The sequence below is a fragment of the Triticum aestivum genome, chromosome 5D, assembly GCF_018294505.1.
Source record: "Triticum aestivum cultivar Chinese Spring chromosome 5D, IWGSC CS RefSeq v2.1, whole genome shotgun sequence".
NCBI lineage: Eukaryota > Viridiplantae > Streptophyta > Magnoliopsida > Poales > Poaceae > Triticum > Triticum aestivum.
The window spans coordinates 373,817,656-373,839,388 of record NC_057808.1 but is presented as its reverse complement, the minus strand read 5'-3'; the positions used below and the strand labels follow the sequence as shown (position 1 = coordinate 373,839,388).

General features: G+C 45.3%; 1 protein-coding gene across 1 annotated transcript; it reads left to right on the top strand.

The window, feature by feature from the left end:
• Nucleotides 1-1,681: 1,681 nt before the first annotated feature.
• Nucleotides 1,682-13,066, top strand: LOC123121879 (condensin-2 complex subunit H2). Its single transcript, XM_044541973.1, has 10 exons — nt 1,682-2,065; nt 3,030-3,129; nt 3,612-3,715; nt 3,804-3,940; nt 4,025-4,475; nt 4,567-4,733; nt 4,802-4,981; nt 11,865-11,966; nt 12,054-12,209; nt 12,291-13,066. The coding sequence occupies exons 1-10, from the start codon at nt 1,888-1,890 to the stop codon at nt 12,615-12,617; spliced, it is 1,902 nt and encodes a 633-aa protein (XP_044397908.1). The 5' UTR covers nt 1,682-1,887; the 3' UTR covers nt 12,618-13,066.
• Nucleotides 13,067-21,733: the final 8,667 nt, after the last annotated feature.

Here is a 21,733-nt window from a genome sequence, read left to right as displayed (position 1 = left end):
TTGTTGATGACATCTTGATTGTTTCTTATAGAAAATGATTGTGCAAGGATTATTTCGAGATAGGAGCAATAAAGGAGAGGAGAGGAAGAAGAAAGGAAAATCTTTCACTTTCCATCATTGCTACAAAGAGCTCAAGGATGAGGAGAAGTGGAAAACCAGAGAAGTTTTTGATGCTTCGAAGAAGAAAAGTATGGTGGTGGAGGATGAAGAAGATGCCCCGGGTGAGGAGAGAAGGGGCCCCACTCCTCACTCGGCGACCAAATCATATAGGCCTGATGGAACTAAGAAAGTGAAGGGGTCCAAGGCCGGAGACAATGATCTCAAGGATGGATTTGATGCCATTGTCATGGCGAGGAAATAGTATGCGGAAGGAAAAATTGTTGAGGCTCAAAGAAATTGAGGAGAGGAGTGAAGCCGAGCGACGGAGGGCAGCGACCGAGGAGAAGAGGGCGGCGGCCGAAGAGAGGTTGGCGGTGGCCGAGGAGAGAAAAGTTGAGCTTGAGGAGAGAAATGCGGCGGTGGAGGAGATAAAGATAGTCGAGGAGAAGGCACTCAAGTATATTTTCATGGACACATCCACTCTTGATGCCAAGGCAAAGGCATATGGTGAACTTTGTTGCAATGAAATACTCATGAAGAAGCAAATGATGGGTGGTGCCATGAATGGTGCATTTGGTGGAAACATGGGAGGTGGCTTTGGTGGCAACATGGATGGTGGCTTCGGAGGAATGAGAGATGGAATGGGAAGTGGCTTCGGTGGCAACATGATCGGCATGGGGAGGTGGCTTCAGCGGGAACATGATGAGGTGGGAGGTGGCTTCGGAGGCAACATGATGAATGGCATGGGAGGTGGCTACAGTGGCAACATGATGAGTGACGTGGGAGGTGGCTTCGGTGGCAACATGACCGGCATAGGAGATGTCAATGAAGGTGCTTCCGGCAGAGTTTGCGGCAACGAGACTTCAACGCAAGAAAATGTCGAGAAAGAAGCCGTTGATGATGATGAGACCACCATCGACAATGGCACTAGTGACAATGGAGAGGATGCAAATTGAGTGATGTCTATGTGCATTTTCATTTGTTGGACCAACAACTTCGTTTGAGACAATTGACTTTTGTTTGTAGAATTTAAAACTATGGTCGATGATGCACTTTTGTTGCTACAATTATGAAAATTTGATGTGCAAATGCGGCCGGCGGCAGATGAACAGCGGCCGCGCGGAGGCCGGCCGGTTTTGCATCTCCAATTTACATCACCTGTTGGAGTTGCACTTTTACATCTTCATTTTACATCATCTGTTGGAGTTGACACTTTTTTGGAGAGGTAAAATATCACTTTTTGGTGATGTAAATTATACAACACCTAGTTTTACATCTCTAAATTTGCATCTTTTATTGGAGATGCTCTTAGCTTTTAGATTAGACAAATTGTTTTTCCGAATTTTCTTTCTTTCGGAATGCTTGCCGAGGCAAGGGTAGGAGCTCGGCCATTTCATCTTGTAATTCTTCTGAGAGCTGTCTAGGTAACTTTAAGAATGAATGTATTTACTGAAAGCTACATACACGTATTGTCCATTATTTGGAAAAAAATAAAATTGCAAGGAAAAGGCCAAAAATATTGACCGCTCACTCTTCACGCATACTCCTCGTTTGTTTCGAAAATTGTACAATGGACCTTCACCAAAACCGAGATTCCCGCCCGCCGTTCCAAACTTCCAATCCATCGAAATCGAGAAATTCCCCAATCCTCTCAGCCCTAACCCCCCTGCTCTCCATGCGTCTGAGCACAGCACCCGCGCTACACGCCTCTAGGATTCCGAGCCACCATTCCGCAAGAATGCCTCTTCGCGCCCAGTAGCTTCCCCGTCCTTGTCCGAGGGGGGAGTCATGGAGGACGGCAACGGCGGCGGGGAGGGGAGCACGAGCGGGGGGAGGTTCCCGATACTGCAAGCGAACCGGGACCCCGAGTCCAACTGGGAGGTGGACGTCGCCAAGAGCCTCGAGGAGTACCTCCTCAAGATCTGCTCAGGCGAGATCTCCGGCGAAGACTTCAACTTCGCCGAAGGTACGGCGGTGTGGATGGTAGCACCTTCTTTTTTGGTGGATTTTGTCTTTCTTCCTCAGGCGGTTAGAAAACTTGGACTATTTTTTTTTCGTTTTCTTTCTTTCTTCCCAATTAAGGCTTATTTAATGGGCTACGTGTCGGCCGGTGGATAATGAGAAAATATCCGCCGCCTCAGACCATTGGATGGACTAGTGGCCGTTTGATCTACTCATGTAAGCAACCACCCCTTTGCTGCAACTTCTAAAAAATCTTTACAAGAAAGGTAATGTTGCAGAAATATTTGCAAGCGCGGGTGTGTTACAGATAACGTTGTTGACCATTTTTTACCGTAATTTTTGCAACATAACTCGTGTTACAGAAAATCTTTTACAACACCGAACATGTTGCAAAAAACATTCTAGTAGTAGTTGTGTGCAGCTCATTGGAGAAGCTTGTCGGTGTGCTTGCTGACACCAAGCGCCGACGGCGGGGGTCGGAGTAGCACGGGGAGGCAACAGCTCGACGGGGGTGCTCGGTCTCTCTGGTTGCACGCCTTGCAAAGCGTGCAGCTCATGAGAGAAGCTCGTCGGCGTGCTAGTCGGTGGCGAGCGCCGGTGGCCGTAGTCGCAGCACGGGGAGGCGGCTACTTGACAGGAGCTCGGGGCAGTCAGAGCAGTGCGGGGAGGCGACGACTTGACGGGAGCTTGGGAGGAGCACGAGAGGCGACTTCTCTCAAGGATCTAGATCCTGCAACAGAGCCGTTGTTGCGACGAGAGATTGCAACAACGACCAGTTGCAAAACCTAGTGGTGGTGGCCATGAGGCACGTGGCGTGCAGAAAAGGCAGCTAACGCGGGGCTGCGATCCGCTGGGTGATTTATGGCGTTTCCCTAATTTAATCAGGGATTTTGCATCGAAAGAAAGTTACTTTCTTTTTGTAAACCCTTCTCCTGCGCTGCTAATTTTATGGCCACTTTCATGTGCAGCGGCGCTATTGCTCCAAGGATCGGTTCAAGTTTACAGCCGCAAGGTGGAGTACTTGTACTCGTTGGTGCTACATGCACTGGAATTTCTGTCGCAAAATAAGTAAGGATATATCAGTCTTGTCTTAGCCTTATCTTCTGTATGCTACCTTGCTGAGACTGGGACATTGCTTATCTTACCTGAAATGGGCCTCAAACTGCCAGACAGTGATATATATGTGATGGCAACTACTTCCTCCGTCCCATAATATAAGAGCGTTTACACTAGTGTAAAAAACGCTCTTATATTATGGGACGGAGGGAGTATTACTTTTCTTGCACATTTTATTTCGGAGCATGACATGCCTGGTTAATAATTGGGGTGCTGATTTAGTGAACTATAGAATCTCTAAACCAATTAATTATGTCGAAATTGGCAGCGCAGAAACAAAAATTGGTGTCCGCTCGATGCAAACTCTACTAGAGTTTGGTTTGTGTCTAAAATATCGGCCCTTGCCAAATTATAGGCTTGCAAATTCTCCTTTGACCATCCTAGTGCATTTTTTCAGTTTATCCACAAATAGTCTAACATTTGAACCATACCAGGCCAGATCAACAAGGAAAGGGTTCTGCTGAAGCTAATGAAAGTGACCCTAGCACTACTTCCGACAAAGAAGATGATATGTTTCTGGGTTTGGATGATGTCCCAGGTAAGTGGACCTTATATGGTTCTACCAGTTATATGCTTGCTTTGTATGACTTGTAGCTAAGCCTGTATTCCACCTTCTAAATTACCAGCGGAAACAAGGATCACTTTGGGTAACAATCTTGACCGGGATGAGTTGCGAAGAATAATTGTGAGGCCACCAGCAAATCTATTGGTGTTCGAAGGAGACTGTGTCGATAGCGAAGCGAGCGAGCTGGATTCGTATTTGGTAATCTTCTATTCCTTTTCTTCCAGTTGAGACTGATTACATGTATTGCCATACTGAACTTGTCTAGTTGTTTGTTTATTGCAGTTAGCAACATGTGGTTTCTATGGAGATTTCCTCCTGCTGGATCCATGTGATGCACCAGCTGTTTTTGCCTTCCTGCAAGGAAAAAATGTATGCAAAGAAGATATTCTGTCTCATGGAGGTGGCTCAGCACCATCTAAACGCCGAAACAACGTCTTCACTTCCCCAAATGCAAGATCGGGGGGTACTGCTCGTAGAAAAACTCCTGGGGAAGTCCCGCGAAATGCAGTTCAACCAGAGATTGAAAAATCTCAAGAAACGAATCCAGGTGAAAGTCCAGCGAATAACTGGCCTGATCATCGTGGTGACCTTACTCCTGATCTCAGCCCGTCCCAGCCAGAGTATGTAGACCCTGGATGCCCAGATCTCAGGGATGATTCCGATGACGAGGATCCATATAAATCTTTAGATCCACATGAACCTAGCAACCTAAAGATTAAACCTTATAAGAGAGGTACTGCAAACTGTTGGAAAAGGATGTTTTATTTCCTTATATATTATGGTCACTAACTATATATTGAATTTCCTTGATCTGTTTGGAACAGTAAAATGTTTTCCAAGGCAAGTTATTGGCGCTCCTAAGAAAAAAACTCTTGCATCTATATTTCCTGCGGCAAAGATGGATGGTGTTGTTAGTCCCGAGCTAACAAAATATGTTGTATTACGTATGCCTCAACTCTATGTCTCCCAATCAGTTCCTCTTTATGAAAAGGTACCCATCATTGTTGCAAAAATGTGCTTTTCTCATTATGCATGTCACATATTTTCAAGGTATTGCAGCTTTTGTTGTCATTTGAATCTGGTGACAAAAAGCGTGTTGATGAGCCCAATCCTAGTATGCATGATTCCGATGATGAGCCAGACATCCCAACTTACCCAGATGATGGGCTAGGCAGCCCAATTGATCAGCCAGTCTTGAATATACCGGGGAGCATGGATGCTCTTTGTCAGTCGCATCTGGTAAGTCATAAGTACCACTAATAGCTCCATTCTCTTTCAAATTCATAACATATGCGAAGCTTTTTATTTTTTGTCTACATGTTTGCAAGCAACTTTTTTTTTTTTTTTTTTTTTTGCATTACAAGCAACTTGGTGCCGTGCAAGTTGCCAAAATATGTAAGGTGGCCATGTTAGCTAGTGTGAAGCCGTTTGGAATATCATGTTAGGAGTCAAATCACATACTACTAAATTGCACGGATACAATGATATGGATACGGATGCTGTGGTACCTTGACGGTTCAGTTTTTCAAAATTTGTAGATAGGGATACGTTTTTACATATATAATAAAATACTCCCTCCATTTTTATATACAAGGCCACTTCGTTTTTGTGTCAAACTTTGACTTATAATTCTGGTCAACAAAATATGGATTATATGTCATCAAAAATATATTATCGAAAAATTCTTTGATATGTCCATCCAATGGCAGACTTTTTATGACATATGACTCATATTTTGTTAGTACAATTAATGATTAAAGTTAGACATAAAAATATGAATGGCCTTGTATTAGTAGATGGAGGGAGTATATAGAAGAGTAAAATGTACCCGTGGTACTAAACGTTTGTTGGGTATGTCAAGTAGGTCCTATAGGTTTGAAAATGCATGTCTGGGTCTTATATGTGAGTAAGTCGTTCATGGCAGGTCCTATCCAAGTTTGACACGCCCTCGTGGCATGTTTACTGATGCCATGTAGGCAATATTTTGCCAAAAAACCTAACAAACTCCCTATTCAAATTTCATGGTCCCTGTTTCGCAACCACTACACTCGTGGACAGCAGAAGGGAAAGATGGTCTTCTTTCCGGCGAGGGAGAAGGAATGCACCCGTCGCTCGCGGCCGCATCTGGCAAGAGGTGTGCGTCTCCACAATGGAGTTCATCACATACCAGACATGGAGCACCTAACGATGACGAGGTCGTCGAGTAGGTCCCTAGCCACCACGGCGCACGCAACCTGTTGAACTGCCGAAGGCAGTGCAACATTGGCGTAGGGAGAGCAGTGGCGGCTTGTCCTTGACGACACCATAATTAAAGGAGCACGAGGTTGCCAAATGGCACGGCGACGAGCATCTTAAGCAGCTGCGGGCGACAGAGGCACGGAGCAATGCTCGGGGAGGACAGAAAACACGAGGGAGCTTGGGAAGGGGCTTAGAAGAAGCAGTAGCTCACCAGGATCATGAATATGTGGTCGGGAGGCTGGAGGGGCACCACAACAATTGGTACTCTTCATGTCGCCACCGGCGTGGCGTCTTGTTTCCACGGCCGACAACCACCCCGAGCCCAACAACCATGTCCACTAGCTTCATCTCGATCTCGTGAGCCTCAACACTGAATGAATTGACTGGAGATGCCGTCAATCAACGCCACAATCACTGTCTTCCTCTCCTCCGATGACCGATCGCCGCGCCGTTGATCTTTGCCTGTGCCGCACCCCTGCCTTCCCTGTATGCTCCATCAGCTCCCGGTGGCGCTGCAGAAGCTTCCAATGATGTCGCTGTGGACCTGCGCGTCCCCGAGCCAGGTCCTCGTCGCCGCCTTGCATCGCTGGCCACTGCCGGCGGCGAATTCGTCGCTCCTGTGCTTCCCGTGCCTCCCCGAACTCCATAGCATGCTCAAGATGAGCACCTGGTTCTTTTCCTCCTTTCTCCGTGCTCTGTCACACCCTAAGCCGTTCCCACGCAGCTGCCACCGCTCGCTGTTGCCTCGCCTCGCAGCCACCCTGAGCACCCGTGCTTGCTCCCTTGCACATTTCACGACCCCGGCCTGCCCCTGCACCCCGCGCAGTTCCTCCTCACGTGCTCCCGTGCTTCCCGCGCAGCGCCGCCGTGCCGCATTGTCTCCATCGCGCTCGTCGAGGCCGCCTGCCCCGACAAGCCTGTGTCGTCGGTGGTCCCTCCTTTGCGCTCGTAGGTGACCGTCGTCTGACCACAAGGCTGCACGTGTAGAGTGTGATGGGCCGGGCATCGCAAACTCCTAGGTAAACGCGGGTGGAAGGTGCTCTGAACCCCGCAAAAAACCAAAGAAGGTGCTCCGAGAGAGAGACCATGAGATTAGAAGATAAAACTATTGAAGGTCTTTTTTGTAAAATATTACCTACGTGGCACCAGTCAACATGCTACACATGTGCGTCAGACTTGGATAGGACCTGCGACGAATGACTTACTCACATATATGACCTAGACATGCGTTTTCAAACTTATAGGACCTACTTGACACACTCAAGAAACTTTTAGGACTGCCGGTGCATTTTACTCTATAAAATATATAGAAATTAGTGATTTTTGTATGAGAATTCCGAAAAGTGGCAATTTCTTATTTATTGCTCCTGCGGTGTCGCCTTCTCCTCTCCACCTAGCTGCTAAGTGGCAACAACAGAGTCAATTAGTACACTAAAACAAATGTATGTAAGCATAAATGGAAAGATACATCATTCTTACATTGCAAATATAGAGTACTCCAAGTCTCCAACCATTAATCCAGTCTCGCCCCATTCATCTATTTCTCTACATTTCAAACACAAAACTCAAGGCAGCAAATAAATCAAAAAATAACAGTACAATTCAACAATATAACCTAGTACAATTCAACAAACTGAAGTTACATAATCAGCCAATAATGTTCGTAGCTAGTAGGGCAGGTAAAACGACATGACAAAAAGAACATGAATGATGAATCTCAATTTGTCGAGTCAATCTCCGTCTCTCGAACTCCAGTGTCCAATGCCCCAATATCATCGAGCAAGGCCTCCAAGTCTGGTTCATGTGGTGAGAGCATAATCCCGAAGAAAATCTGCACCACCACCAAATATCTCGAAACAGGCTTTCGCCCTGCTTTATAAGTAAAGCATCACAACCAAGTTACACGGTCGAACGATAAAGAGTAGTGAGGTAGCCCTCTTACAAAAGCAAATCCTAGGATAACCGGACACCACAAACGCACGCGACTATGATGCCGAAAGAAAACATAGGACAGCTAGAATATAACATCACGACACACCCTAGGACACCTAAGCTCCACGACAACGCCCTCAGGAGGGGAACGGCGCAAAGCGTCGCCGCTGTCGCGCTGTCGAGCCCGAATGGACGAGGGTTTTCACCACCAAATTTCTCGCGGGTGTCTCCTCCAATACCCCAGAATCTAGACGGGCCAGTTGAATACCCCCCCGATTTCCTTGAAAGGAGCACATGTTTTGATGCAGAAAGACAAGATCCTCAGCCTACAACAAATAAAATTGATCTGAGATTCCAACTTGCAAGTAGGTGGCAAAATCAAGAATATAAGGGGAATAAACAATACAAGACATGTTTCTTGCTATACTGTTTATCAGACCACATGTGCTCCAATTTCTTTCAGCACAAGAAGAAGATGCTGGCTGCCCAAGTAATTTTAGTGCCAGCCCTTGCCATTCTGGGGCAGCGTCATCATGGATTCCCCGCCATGTCTTGGGATCTAGGTAGGCTTTATCCTCAATTGAGTCAAAGTTATTGAATCCAGTAGCATACAAACTGAAATTAGCAAATTGTTGTTTTATCTTTTGCAATTCAGGACCACTAGAAAAAGAACTCCTAAAGCATTTGTTTCTCTCAATTGAAATCTCTCCATCCATATGTGGAGTTTGGTGGCCTGGAACCTCATTAATCCAGGCTTGAGTGTAAGATCTAAATAGCAGTAAAGACAACAACAAGAAAATGAACTACATTAGTAACATTAATCAATTTATTATGTTATGGCACTAGTAGAAAACAGGGCTTTGGTTCGGCCAGAAAAGACCATTAATCCCGGTTGCATTACGAACCGGGACTAATGTGAGCATTAGTCCCGGTTCGAGCGGCTAGGGCACCGTACAGGCATTAGTCCCGGTTCAAATGGGACCTTTAGTCCCGGTTGGGCATTAGTACCGGTTCATGGCACGAACCGGTACTAAAGGTCCCATTTTCAAACTCTTACCCCCCCCCCCCCGGATCGCCTTTTCAGTTTTGTAAAAAGCAAAAGAAAATGATAAAAACTTCAAAAAATTAAAATCCTTCCAGATGTAGTTATGTTACTACATGTACTAGTTAGGAAAATTTAAAAACTTAAATTTGGACATGTTTTGCAAAAAGTGTAGAGAAAATGTAAAACGGCTATAACTTTTGCATACGATGTCAGAAAAAACGTATAATATATCAAAATGTTCAGCACGAAAATTCGCACGATGTCAGAAAAAAACTTTTGCAAATTTTTAGAATCCTCAAATTCTAAAAGGGAAAAAAGTTATGCTCAAATTTTTGTTTTTTTTGAATTTTTGTTAAATCTGGTCAAACTACTTATTCAAGAAGTATTAGTGTTACTAAATAATTATTCAAGAATATTAGTGTTACTAAATAATTATTCAAGAATATTAGTGTTACTAAATAATTATTTCAGTTTTTTTGAATTTTGGTCAAATCTGGTCAAACTAATTATTCAAGAAATATTAGTGTTACTAAATAATTATTTCAGTTTTTTTAAATTTTGGTCAAATCTGGTCAAACTATGGTCAAACTACTTATTCAAGAAATATTATTATTACTAAATAATTATTGTTTTTTAGAACAATAGTTTCAAACTCAAACAGTGAAATGTGTGACTTCATGCTCAAGCTAAATTCCTGAGGGTTAATAGGATTGACATCTTACTATTGTCAGGAAAACAACAAGTGCAGACTTGAAAACGAGGGAGAATAGAACCCGGAAGTTAAGCGTGCTCAGGCTGGAGTAGTGAGAGGATGGGTGACCGTCTGGGAAGTTAGATGATTTGGAATGATGAGGGGTGATTAGAGATTAGAGGTTAAATTGAGCAGTGATGAGGGGTCATATAATTTCCTTTAGTACCGGTTGGTGTTACCAACTGGGACTAAAGGTGGACCTCCAGGCAGCGGCCACGTGGAGGGCCTTTAGTCCCGGTTCGTGTAAGAACCGGGACTAAAGGCCAGCAAGCTAGCGACTTACTTAGGATTCAGTGAGTGTGCCAAGCAATGCAATGGGGTATTACGTTTTGCCCATCGACTCACTAAGATCTCACACACAAAAGAGTAAAAAGCAGATTCTTCATTTTCCTCTTTTCATGACAATAAATTGTCTTCTTCACTTTTCAATCATACTATCCCACATCTCATATATGAAAGAAGACATGGTTTACCTATGTCAGCAGCACGGATCATAGATAAGTAGGCTCCCAGCACAAATCATCAAGAACTTTCTCTGTAACAAACTGTGCTCTGCCTAGATTGTCATCTCTATAACCAGACCAAATTAAATTCACAACCATCAAAGTAAGAGCTTCCCTGATCTCATGGAAATCTCTCCAACATCACAATCAAAGAAGCAAAACTTGTTTCAGCAATAGAAAGAAGTTTCAACTCGCTGAACTCATTAAACATAGATAACCTCATGCAGTGATTCATTATGAAGTTCTTTATCATATTGGCATCTGCTGCAATGTCACTGATCCAATTGCATTGTTCATACTGGGAGTCTTCCTCGATCTTGGCTGTAGCTATGTTCTTCAACACAAGATTCAAAATATGGACGACACATGGGGTCCAGAAAATATGAGAGAACTTCAGCTCTACCAGCAGCTCCGCTGCTCTGCAGTTGGGTGCATTATCAGTGATCACTTGTACTCCCTCCGTCCCAAAATTCTTGTCTTATATTTGTCTAAATACGGATGTATCAAGTCACGTTTTAGTATTTAGATACATCCGTGTCTAGACAAATCTAAGACAAGAATTTTGGGATGGAGGGAGTACAATATTAGCAGCTCCAGTAAAGTCAAAGGTTTCCAACATCTTTTAATAGATGTACTCCCTGGTCTTTACTTCTCCCTTGGTTTTGATTGCTCTTAAAAACACGGGTCCATCTTCTACCACGCCGAAGAAATTTAAGAGGGGCCGTCTTTGGGGATCGGACCACCATCTGATACAATAGTCACACCTTTGCTGTTCCATGTTGTCTTGATGGGCTGCAGCATTCGTTCAACATGTTCCATCTCTTGCACAAGAAGGGATTTCTATAGCTTAGGGGGCATAGCCACCCAAATTGTTGTTGGAAGCAAACATGAAAGCCTTCCTAAACCAAGGGTTTCTTGCAACATTGCAAGACAGGCCTGGAAATAAAATAAAAAGTAAGTAAAGCATGGCTCTGTTGGTCCGCGGAGTCCTGAGACCTGAGCTCACCTTCCTGGGCTGTCGGCCCATGTCAAAAACAGAAGCTGGATCGCTCGCGCGGAACGGTTTTCTCAGCGTTACTTCGACCTGCAGAAGCGGAAAGTTGGAAATTCCAGGAAGCTGTAAGAGTTCGAATGGGCCCAAAGCCTACATATGAACTTTGTATTCCCCTCCTTGGCCTTGTCCAGTCTTCTCAATCTTCTGAGCGTACCTCCACAGCGGTGACTTCGCATCTTCATTTGGAGGAACCACACGAGCAGCATTCAAAATTAGGATTGCACTTAGTCCTCCACTGCCGGTGCTAGCCATTTCTGACCCTCAGAGGAGAAGAAGCAGAAATAAGCCAAGTGCAGCAACTCAGGGAAGGGGGAAGGGGAAACTGACCTGGCTGGCAGTGGGAGCTGTGGCAGCGCACAGACCGGGCTGTGCTCAGAGCGAGCGATGGAGCAGCAGTGCTGTTTGTTCAACCATTGCTCCCCCCAGAAAAAAAACATTTACACATGTTTTTGACATGTGTAATGAAAGCACATGTTTTATTTATTTATTGTTTTCGAGAAACAGAATTCCAGTTGATAACAGGCTAATTTCGTATTGTCTTTTGAATTTTATCCTAGCTCTTCAACTTGCAAAACTAACGTGGACACCACCTCTTGCAGGATAAGCTGCTTTGTAGGATAGCTGAGGCGGAACAACAATCCGCGCTGGATGCACGGGTTTCAACATGGAAACAGCGGATCGAGCACGCCTTGGAAGAGCAGGTTTGGTTGTAGTATTAAAGCTGCTAGGCTTCTCTGCACATAAATTTTCTCCGCACTCACCACTGCTACAATTCATACCTTATCCAGGATAGAAATCCACCTTTCGATATCGGTCTATACAGAGAGCAAATCCTCGACACGCTCTCATCAAGAACCGACACAGGGACCGCATCGTTCAGTCAGATTGTTAGCGGCCACCCAAAGTACGATGTTGCGAGAACGTTCTCCGCCCTTCTCCAGTTGGTAACCACCCGCCTTCACCCCCCCAGTTGCCGTTTCGATGTGACTCCAAACATCTCTGACCTCCATATTCTCTTATTTCAGGTGAATGGCAGATGTGTTGATCTAGACAAAGGACAGGCCACGAGCGAATTGGTGTGCTACACGGGTGCCAACCCGTTCCACGTAAAGCTGATCGGTCCCAACCGCAGGCCAGAGATGGAGGCACGTTTCGCGCGCAAGAGGGTCAAGTCCCCTGAACGACGATGTTGTGATGAAGGGGGCGAGCCTTGTCGGGTACAAGCGCAGAAGCAGGCGCCTAAGGATGGCAAGGTCTCTTCGGTTAAGGCGGCGGCGAGGTTGACCCCTGAAGGAAAGCGGAGGCGAAGGTCTGGTCCGCTGCCGCAGCCATTCGATCTGGAGTCCAGCTGATTGATCCAAATGAATGGCAGACTGACCCTTGAGCGCATTACTAGTTAGTAGCAGTATAGTTTTTCTCTTGTGGGCTTTTTCTCCTTGTCTGCCGAGGGAGGGCTTTGAGTAGTGAGTAGGATTTATAAGTTATGAATTGATTAGGGCTTAGGTAGAGTGGTAGATGGTCGGTGTATATATCCAATAGATCACTGATTTGTGCCGTTATGTATATATGTTTATTATCGATCCAAATGTAGCGTTTTTTGGGTCTGTATTGTATGGGCAGATACTAGAATATTGTTTGATGATATATTCTACTCCCTCTGCAAAGAAATATAAGAGCGTTTAGATCATACGGAGGGAGTAATAAGTCAGTAATTGGCACCTGATATGTGTCTGACGAGAAACATTAAGCTGCATTCAGGTTTTTATGATCACTCTCGTTTGTTCTTATCTTGTACGTACTGTAATAAGCGCTGTTTCCCATTAAGTTTGAGAAGGTGCAAGTAAGAAAAAACAATAGACTGAGAATCTAAAAATCAAAGTCTGTGCTTCATTGTTTCCTGTATTGAAATTTAGATATATTAAAACTGAGCACTTTTCCAACCATCTTAGGCCATTAGCATTCTTGGCCGTCGGATCTCCAGTTCTAAGTGTTTTTGGCCGTCTAATCAAACTCTTGAGCACTACTTCTCGCCACTGGACTCCCGCAACAAAATTGAAGGCATGTAGTTAATTGGGCCCTCGCTCTTGCATGAAGCCCACCGAACAACCCTTGTTCCACTCATCCAATACACATCGTCCTTCTCGCGAGAGAAAACAAACTGAGCCTCGATCCCATCGATCACATGTACGGGTGTACGAGAGACCACTAGTAGAAAAAAGGGCTTTGGTTCAGGCCGGGTCAGCCCATTAGTCCCGGTTCAGTTTAGAACCGGGACCAATGGGGGCACTGGTCCCGGTTCGTGAGGCCAGGGGCCTGCCGGGCCTCGTGGGGGCATTGGTCCCGGTTCGTCTGGCCCCTTTGGTCCCGGTTGGTGGGACGAACCGGGACCAATGGGCCTCGCTCCTGGTCCACCACCATTGGTCCCGGGTTGATGGCTTGAACAGGGACCACAGGCTGCCCTTCAGTCCCGGTTTATGCCACGAACCGGGACCAATGAGGTGCCTATATATACCCCTCGCCCGCGAGTAGAGCACTCCAGTGCTTTGTTTTTCTCTGGCCGGCGAGGGGAGGGCTTTGTGGTGCTCTAGCTCACCTCCTATGCACATGAGGTGTTCGATGAAATGCCCGAGCCACACTAGTTAAGTTTTCTCCTCTCAAAGCTCGACCTCAAAGCTCCATTTTCCTCGAGATTTGTCTAGGTTTAGCGGCCCGTCACGTCCCATTCCCGTCTTCATCGTCGTCGATCGCCCGCGCCGATCTCGTCGCCGGCACCACCGTGGTGAGCCTCTTGTTCTTATCTTCTTTTTGAAAGAAAAAAATTCTTACTTTAGATAGATACTTGTCTAATTTTCTTACTATTGTATTGCTTGTTATTATATAGTGCGATGGTTTTGGTATCCGCCCCCGTCGGCCCTCGTCCTGTCTATGATTCGGATGTGGTATATATTATCTTTATAACTATTGGTTCATTTATTGTTTATGAAAATTATGCCGACCAACGTGACATAGATTTTATTTATCTAGGAGGTATGTGAACCGGAAATTCCAACCGACCCTATTGTCGAGAGGTTAAATTTAGTTGAAGAAGAAAACAATTTCTTGAAGGAAAAAATAAAAAAATTGAGGAGGAGAAGATGATATTGGAGTTGCATGTTGCGGATGTCGTCGATGATCACAAGATCAAGATGGATGCAATGCGCTTGAAGATTAGAAAGATTAGAAAATATGTCATTCATACCGAGGCTTGGTATCATTATGCCGTTGAATCAATTGTTATCTTGGTTGCGATTATGATCGCATTTGTTTTCGCATTGAAATGTTTTACATAGTTTCAATGTATGGTTTAATTAATTAGATGCTCTGGAGAGCTATATGTTGTTAGATGAGAACTATGTATGTACTTTGGTTTTAATGTGATGATGAACTTCTATTAATTTGGTCACTTAATTATCTATTCATGATGTTCTGTAATGGTTTTTGACACACTTAATTATATATAATGCACGCAGATGAACCGGCAATGGATGTACGGTGACAGACACACCTCCGAGTACATTAAGGGTGTGCATGATTTTCTCGAAGTGGCTGAGGCAAACAAGCAGAATGGTTTTATGTGTTGTCCATGCCCTAAATGTGGGAATACGAAGTCTTACTCTGACCGGAAAATCCTTCACACCCACCTGCTTTACAAGGGTTTCATGCCACACTATAATGTTTGGACGAGGCACGGAGAAATAGGGGTTATGATGGAAGACGGCGAAGAAGAAGAGGACGATGAAAACTATGTGCCCCCTGAATACGGTGATGCTGCAACGGGGGAAGCTGCTGAAGATTAAGAGGAACCAGACGATGTGCCCAATGATGCTGCAACGGGGGAAGCTGCTGAAGATCAAGAGGAACCAGTGCCCGATGATGATGATCTCCGCCGGGTCATTGTCGATGCAAGGACGCAATGCGAAAGTCAAAAGGAGAAGCTGAAGTTCGATCGCATGTTAGAGGGTCACAAAAAAGGGTGGTACCCCAATTGCGAAGATGGCAACACAAAGCTCGGTACCGTACTGGAATTGCTGCAGTGGAAGGCAGAGAATGCTGTGCCTGACAAAGGATTTGAGAACTATTGAAAATATTGAAGAAGAAGCTTCCAAAGGATAACGAATTGCCCGACAGTACATACGCAACAAAGAAGGTCGTATGCCCTCTAGGATTGGAGGTGCAGAAGATACATGCATGCCCTAATGACTGCATCCTCTACCGCGGTGCGTACAAGGATCTGAACGCATGCCCGGTATGCGGTGCATTGCGGTATAAGATCAGACGAGATGACCCTGGTGATGTTGACGGCGAGCCCCCAGGAAGAGGGTTCCTGCGAAGGTGATGTGGTATGCTCCTATAATACCACGGTTGAAACGTCTGTTCAGAAACGAAGAGCATGCCAAGTTGATGCGATGGCACAGTGAGGACCGTAAGAAAGACGGGAAGTTGAGAGCACCCGCTGACGGGTCGCAGTGGAGAAAAATCAAGAGAAAGTACTGGGCTGAGTTTGCAGCTGACCCAAGGAACGTATGGTTTGGTTTAAGCGCGGATGGCATGAATCCTTTCGGGGAGCAGAGCAGCAATCACAGCACCTGGCCCGTGACTCTATGTATGTATAACCTTCCTCCTTGGATGTGCATGAAGCGGAAGTTCATTATGATGCCAGTTCTCATCCAAGGCCCTAAGCAACCCGGCAACGACATTGATGTGTACCTAAGACCATTAGTTTAAGAACTTCTACAGTTGTGGAATGGAAACGGTGTACGTACGTGGGATGAGCACAAACAGGAGGAATTTAACCTGCACGCGTTGCTGTTTGTAACCATCAACGATTGGCCCGCTCTCAGTAACCTTTCAGGACAGACAAACAAGGGATACCATGCATGCACACACTGTTTAGATGACACTGAAAGTATATACCTGGACAAATGCAGGAAGAATGTGTACCTGGGCCATCGTCGATTTCTTCCGACCAACCATCAATGTCAAAAGAAAGGCAAGCATTTCAAAGGCGAGGCAGATCACCAGAAGAAGCCCGCCATGCGTACCGGTGATCACGTACTTGCTATGGTCAATGATTTACACGTAATCTTTGGAAAGGGTCCCGGCGGACTAGCTGTTCCGAATGACGCTGAGGGACACGCACCCATGTGGAAGAAGAAATCTATATTTTGGGACCTACCCTATTGGAAAGACCTAGAGGTCCGCTCTTCAATCGACGTGATGCACATGACGAAGAACCTTTGCGTGAACCTGCTAGGCTTCTTGGGCGTGTATGGGAAGACAAAAGATACACCTGAGGCACGGGAGGACCTGCAACGTTTGCACGAAAAAGACGGCATGCCTCCGAAGCAATATGAAGGTCCTGCCAGCTACGCTCTTGCGAAAGAAGAGAAAGAAATCTTCTTTGAATGCCTGCTCAGTATGAAGGTCCCGACTGGCTTCTCGTCGAATATAAAGGGAATAATAAATATGCCAGAGAAAAAGTTCCAGAACCTAAAGTCTCATGACCGCCACGTGATTATGACGCAACTGCTTCCGGTTGCATTGAGGGGGCTTCTACCGGAAAACGTCCGATTAGCCATTGTGAAGCTATATGCATTCCTCAATGCAATCTCTCAGAAGGTGATCGATCCAGAAATCATACCAAGGCTAAGGAGTGATGTGGCGCAATGTCTTGTCAGTTTCGAGCTGGTATTCCCACCATCCTTCTTCAATATCATACGCACGTCCTAGTTCATCTAGTCGACGAGATTGTCATTCTGGGGCCCGTATTTCTACACAATATGTTCCCTTTTGAGAGGTTCATGGGAGTCCTAAAGAAATATGTCCGTAACCGCGCTAGGCCAGAAGGAAGCATCTCCATGGGCCATCAAACAGAGGATGTCATTGGGTTTTGTGTTGACTTCATTCCTGGCCTTAAGAAGATAGGTCTCCCTAAATCGCGGTATGAGGGGAGACTGACTGGAAAAGGCACGCTAGGAGCAGACTCAATAATATGCAGGGACGGGCATTCTTGGTCTCAAGCACACTACACAGTTCTACAGAACTCTACCTTGGTGACCCCGTATGTCGATGAACACAAGAACAGTCTGCGCTCCAAACACCCGGAGCAGTGTGACGACTGGATTACATGTGAACACATCAGGACTTTCAGCAGTTGGTTGGAAACACGTCTCAGAGGTGACACCACTGTTTGTGATGAGTTGTACTCGTTGTCCAGGGGACCATCTTCGACTGTATTGACTTACAAAGGATACGAGATAAATGGGAATACATTTTACACGATCGCCCAAGATCAAAAGAGCACCAACCAAAACAGCGGTGTCCGCTTTGATGCAGCAACCGAGAGGGGAAAGGACACATATTATGGTTACATAATGGACATATGGGAACTTGACTACGGACATGATTTTAAGGTCCCTTTGTTTAAGTGCAAATGGGTCAATCTGTCAGGAGGCGGGGTACAGGTAGACCCACAGTACAGAATGACAACAGTGGATCTGAACAATCTTGGGTACACTGACGAACCGTTCGTCCTAGCCAATGATGTGGCACAGGTTATCTATGTGAAGGACATGTCTACCAGACTGAGAAAAAGAAAAGATAAGGAAGCGAATACATCATATGATGAGCCAAAGCGCCACATAGTTCTTTCAGGAAAAAGGGACATTGTGGGAGTGGAGGGCAAGACAGACATGTCTGAAGATTATGAAAAGTTTCATGAAATTGCTCCCTTCAAAGTCAAGGCTGACCCAAGCATCCTGATAAACGATGAAGATTATCCATGGTTACGGTGCAATAAGCAAATGACACAAGCGAAGAAAAAGTGAAGACTTTCTCCCGCAACTATTATGATGATACCATGCCAACTTTGTAACAGACGAGTATGATACCATTGTCCGTTTTGTACACGAAGTGCATCCAGTTTTTGCCGTAACCCTCTCAACTTTCTTGCACATGCTATGTGGATGAAATGATGATACCATGCCAACTTTCAACCTTTTCAGAGTTCATTTGAAATGCTTTTCAATTTCAGGGTCTTATAGCTCAAAATAATCAATAAATGCATGAAAAATAACAAATGAAGTCAGAAAGGGTTGAAAATTGATGATGTGGCTTTGAATGGTGCATTTTGAACACACAAAAAGTCAGGAGTTCAAATAAGTTTTAAAAAATGAAATCCCTTTGTAACAGACGAGTTTCCGTATGAAATCCTGATACTTCGAAAGAGATTGTCCGTTTTGTACGCGAAGTGCATCCAGTTTTTGCCGTAACCCTCTCAACTTTCTTGCACATGCTATGTGGATGAAATGATGATACCATGCCAACTTTCAACCTTCTCAGAGTTCATTTGAAATGCTTTTCAATTTTAGGGTCTTATAGCTCAAAATAATCACTAAATGCATGAAAAATGGTGCATGAAAAATAACAAATAAAATAAATAAGTAATTAGAAACAAAATAATATAAACTTTAATAAAATATATAAGTAGAAACGAAATAAAATAAACTTAAATAACATAAATAAAATTTATGAACCTAAAATTATCAAAGTATTTTCTGTTCAAAACATTATAAGCAACCTCTAGTATTATTGAAACTAAAATTATATAAAATTGATGCAACTAAAATTATCGAAGTATTTTCTGTTCAAAATCATTGAAAGCAAAAAGAATTTTCATAAAGAACTTTTTTTGTTAGAAACTTTAATAGCAAAAAGAATTATCATAAAGTAAAATAAATAAGTAATTAGAAACAAAATAAAATAAAATAAATAAGTTTTTTATTGTAAGTAGAAACAAAACAAAATAAATAAAGCAAAAAAGAAAACAAAAAAGGCAAAAAATAAAAATCATGCCACCTACTGGGCCACCACGGCCTGAATACGACTAGAAACCCATCCATGGGCCAGGATACAGGCCCGCAGAAGGCCTAGTAGGCCCACAGGCATGTACAGAGAGGTTAGGCCCGTAAGCCTGCTTTAGAGAGGAGCTTGACAGCTCAGGCACACCGCACCTTATAAATAGGTGCGGCTCTCTCTCAGCTAGCGAGGTGGGACTAAACTCCCACCACCACGCCGCTGTGCAAGGCTTTCCGTCCCGGTTGGTGGCACCAACCGGGACTAAAGGGGGCCTTTGGTCCCGGTTGGTGGCACCAACCGGGACCAATGCCCCCCTTCAGCAGCCCAAAGGGCGGGAAGCGGCGGCCTTTGGTCCCGGTTGGTGGCACCAACCGGGACTAAAGGGTGTCTTTGGTCCCGGTTGGTGCTATGAACCGGGACCAAAGGCCTGGGTATATAAGTAGCACTTAGGAAAATTTGACGAACTCATCGCCAGTTGCCCCGACGACGCCGAGCTCATCAACGCCGCCAAGCTGCCCAGATCAACGCCGTCCGCTGCCCCGACGCCGCCCGCCGCCCAGACGCCGTCCGCGCGCCGCCCCGACGCCGTCCGCGCGCCCCCGTCGTCGCCCCTGCCCCGTCGCCGCCCGCCGCCCCCGCCGACGCCATCGTCGTCGCCCGCGCCCGTCGTCACCGTCGCTGCGGGGAAGCACCACGCCGGCTCCCGCGACCCGTTCATCCCCGAGGCCGTTCGTCCGCCGCCGCACCGATTCCGGCCGGCGACCTCGACCCCTCCCCGCGCTGTGAGCCCCTGCCTCCTCCCCTTTCCTTCTCATTGCCGTCCCCGCACACCATCCGTAAGCGCGCGCCACCGCCAACCATCGTCGCCGTCGCCGACCACCGGCCTATTTTTCATTTTTTGTTACGATGTATGTATGTATGTTCACTGTATAATGCTCTGTATATGCTCATTTAAGAAAATGTTCATATGTAACATTTAAGAAAAAAAGTGAATGTATGTATGTTCATATGCAAAGAATTATTTTTGGATGAAATGAGATGAGATGAGATGTGTTTTGTGTTGGAGAAGAAAAGAGGAAGAAGGAAGAAGGAAGAAGAAGGAAAAGAGGGTCGGGGGGGGGGTCGATATACCCCCTCCCCGATAACATATTTTTCCATGTATATATGCAAAAGTTACATTTTTAGAAAAGTTTTATATATCTAGCTAGGAAAGGAAGAAGAAGAAGAAAAAGAATGAGAGGAAAAAGGAAAATAAGAAGAGGAAGAAAGGAGAAGATGAGGAGAGGAAGAAGAGGAGAAATAAATAAGAAGAAGAAAAAAGAAAAAAAAGAAGAGGAGAAGAAGAAAGGAATAGAGGAGAAGAAGAGAAAATAGAATATTCTATTTTCTCTTCTTCTCCTCTATTCCTTTCTTCTTCTCCTCTCTTTTTTTCTTCTTTTTTTCTTCAATCTTCTCCTCTATTAATATCTTCTTCTCCTCTTTTTATTTCTTCTTCGTCTTCTTATTTTTTATCGGATATGTTGTTGTCGATATACCCCGTGTCCCGATAACTTCAACACGAGGGGGGGTTCGACCTACCCCCTCCCCGATAACATTATTTTCCCATGTATGTATGTCGTCGTTGTCGATATAACCCCCTCCCGGATAACTTCGACCGTGATAACTTATACCACGGGAGCACCCCCCCCCCGGCCCTCTCGCTCGACCAAAACTCTCGAGGACACCCAAACCCTAGAAAAAAACAATGTCGGTCTCCTACCCCCTCCCGCCGCACCCCTACCCTTGAAGCGTTGCCGAGGCCATCCCAAACCCGGAATAAGCTAGGTCTATGTTTGCACTAATATATCCACCTGCTGTCATGTTTGTGTAATAATTGCCATGTTGTAATATTTGCAGAAACAATGGAGCACGGACGAGACGAGGAAGCAGAAGAGGTGTTGGGGGACATAATCTTAGCCGGAGGTGATGTCTTGTCGTATCTTAACGACAGTGATGGTCTGGAAGAACAAGGTGAAGAAGCAGACTACGGTGATCGAAGAGTGGAGGAGGAAAGACATGATTATGATGGCTCCGGTGACCCAATGCTGGTGCAAGAAGGAGCCCGTGGTGACGGCTCCGGTGACCGAACAGAGTCCGGCCAGGTAAATATATTAGTTAAGCCTGTGCTGACTAGCTAATTGATGCATTCATTGTTTTGGTATGTACACATATTAATTAACTCTCGTCTTTCTTCTTTTTTCTAGCCCTCCGGATCAAGCACAACTTCGGTAAAGAGACGAGGCCCAAAGAGAAAGTTGCGCTCGGATGAAAGGTTTGAGATCACAGCAATCGCGCGCGACGGCCAACCGATTGAACCCATCCGGACAAAGGAAGCATTTGCTGCTTAGTGCGGGGTTCTTGTTAGGGACAAGATCCCGATCAGCATCCACCAATGGTATAAGCCTAAGAAGGAAGACCCTGAGGTGTCTTATGTCAATGATATGCAGAAAGATGATCTTTGGACTGAGCTGAAGGCAAATTTCACCCTACCGCCAGAGGAGGATCCGGAGAAGCCAGTTAAAGAGCAATTAAT

Coding starts and splice junctions, on each gene's coding strand:
- LOC123121879 (XM_044541973.1), top strand. CDS start 1,888: ATGGAGGACGGCAACGGCGGCGGGGAGGGGAGCACGAGCGGGGGGAGG. Junction 4,982..11,864: donor CTCTTTGTCAGTCGCATCTG/GTAAGTCATAAG, acceptor CACCTCTTGCAG/GATAAGCTGCTTTGTAGGAT. Junction 11,967..12,053: donor AGCACGCCTTGGAAGAGCAG/GTTTGGTTGTAG, acceptor TACCTTATCCAG/GATAGAAATCCACCTTTCGA.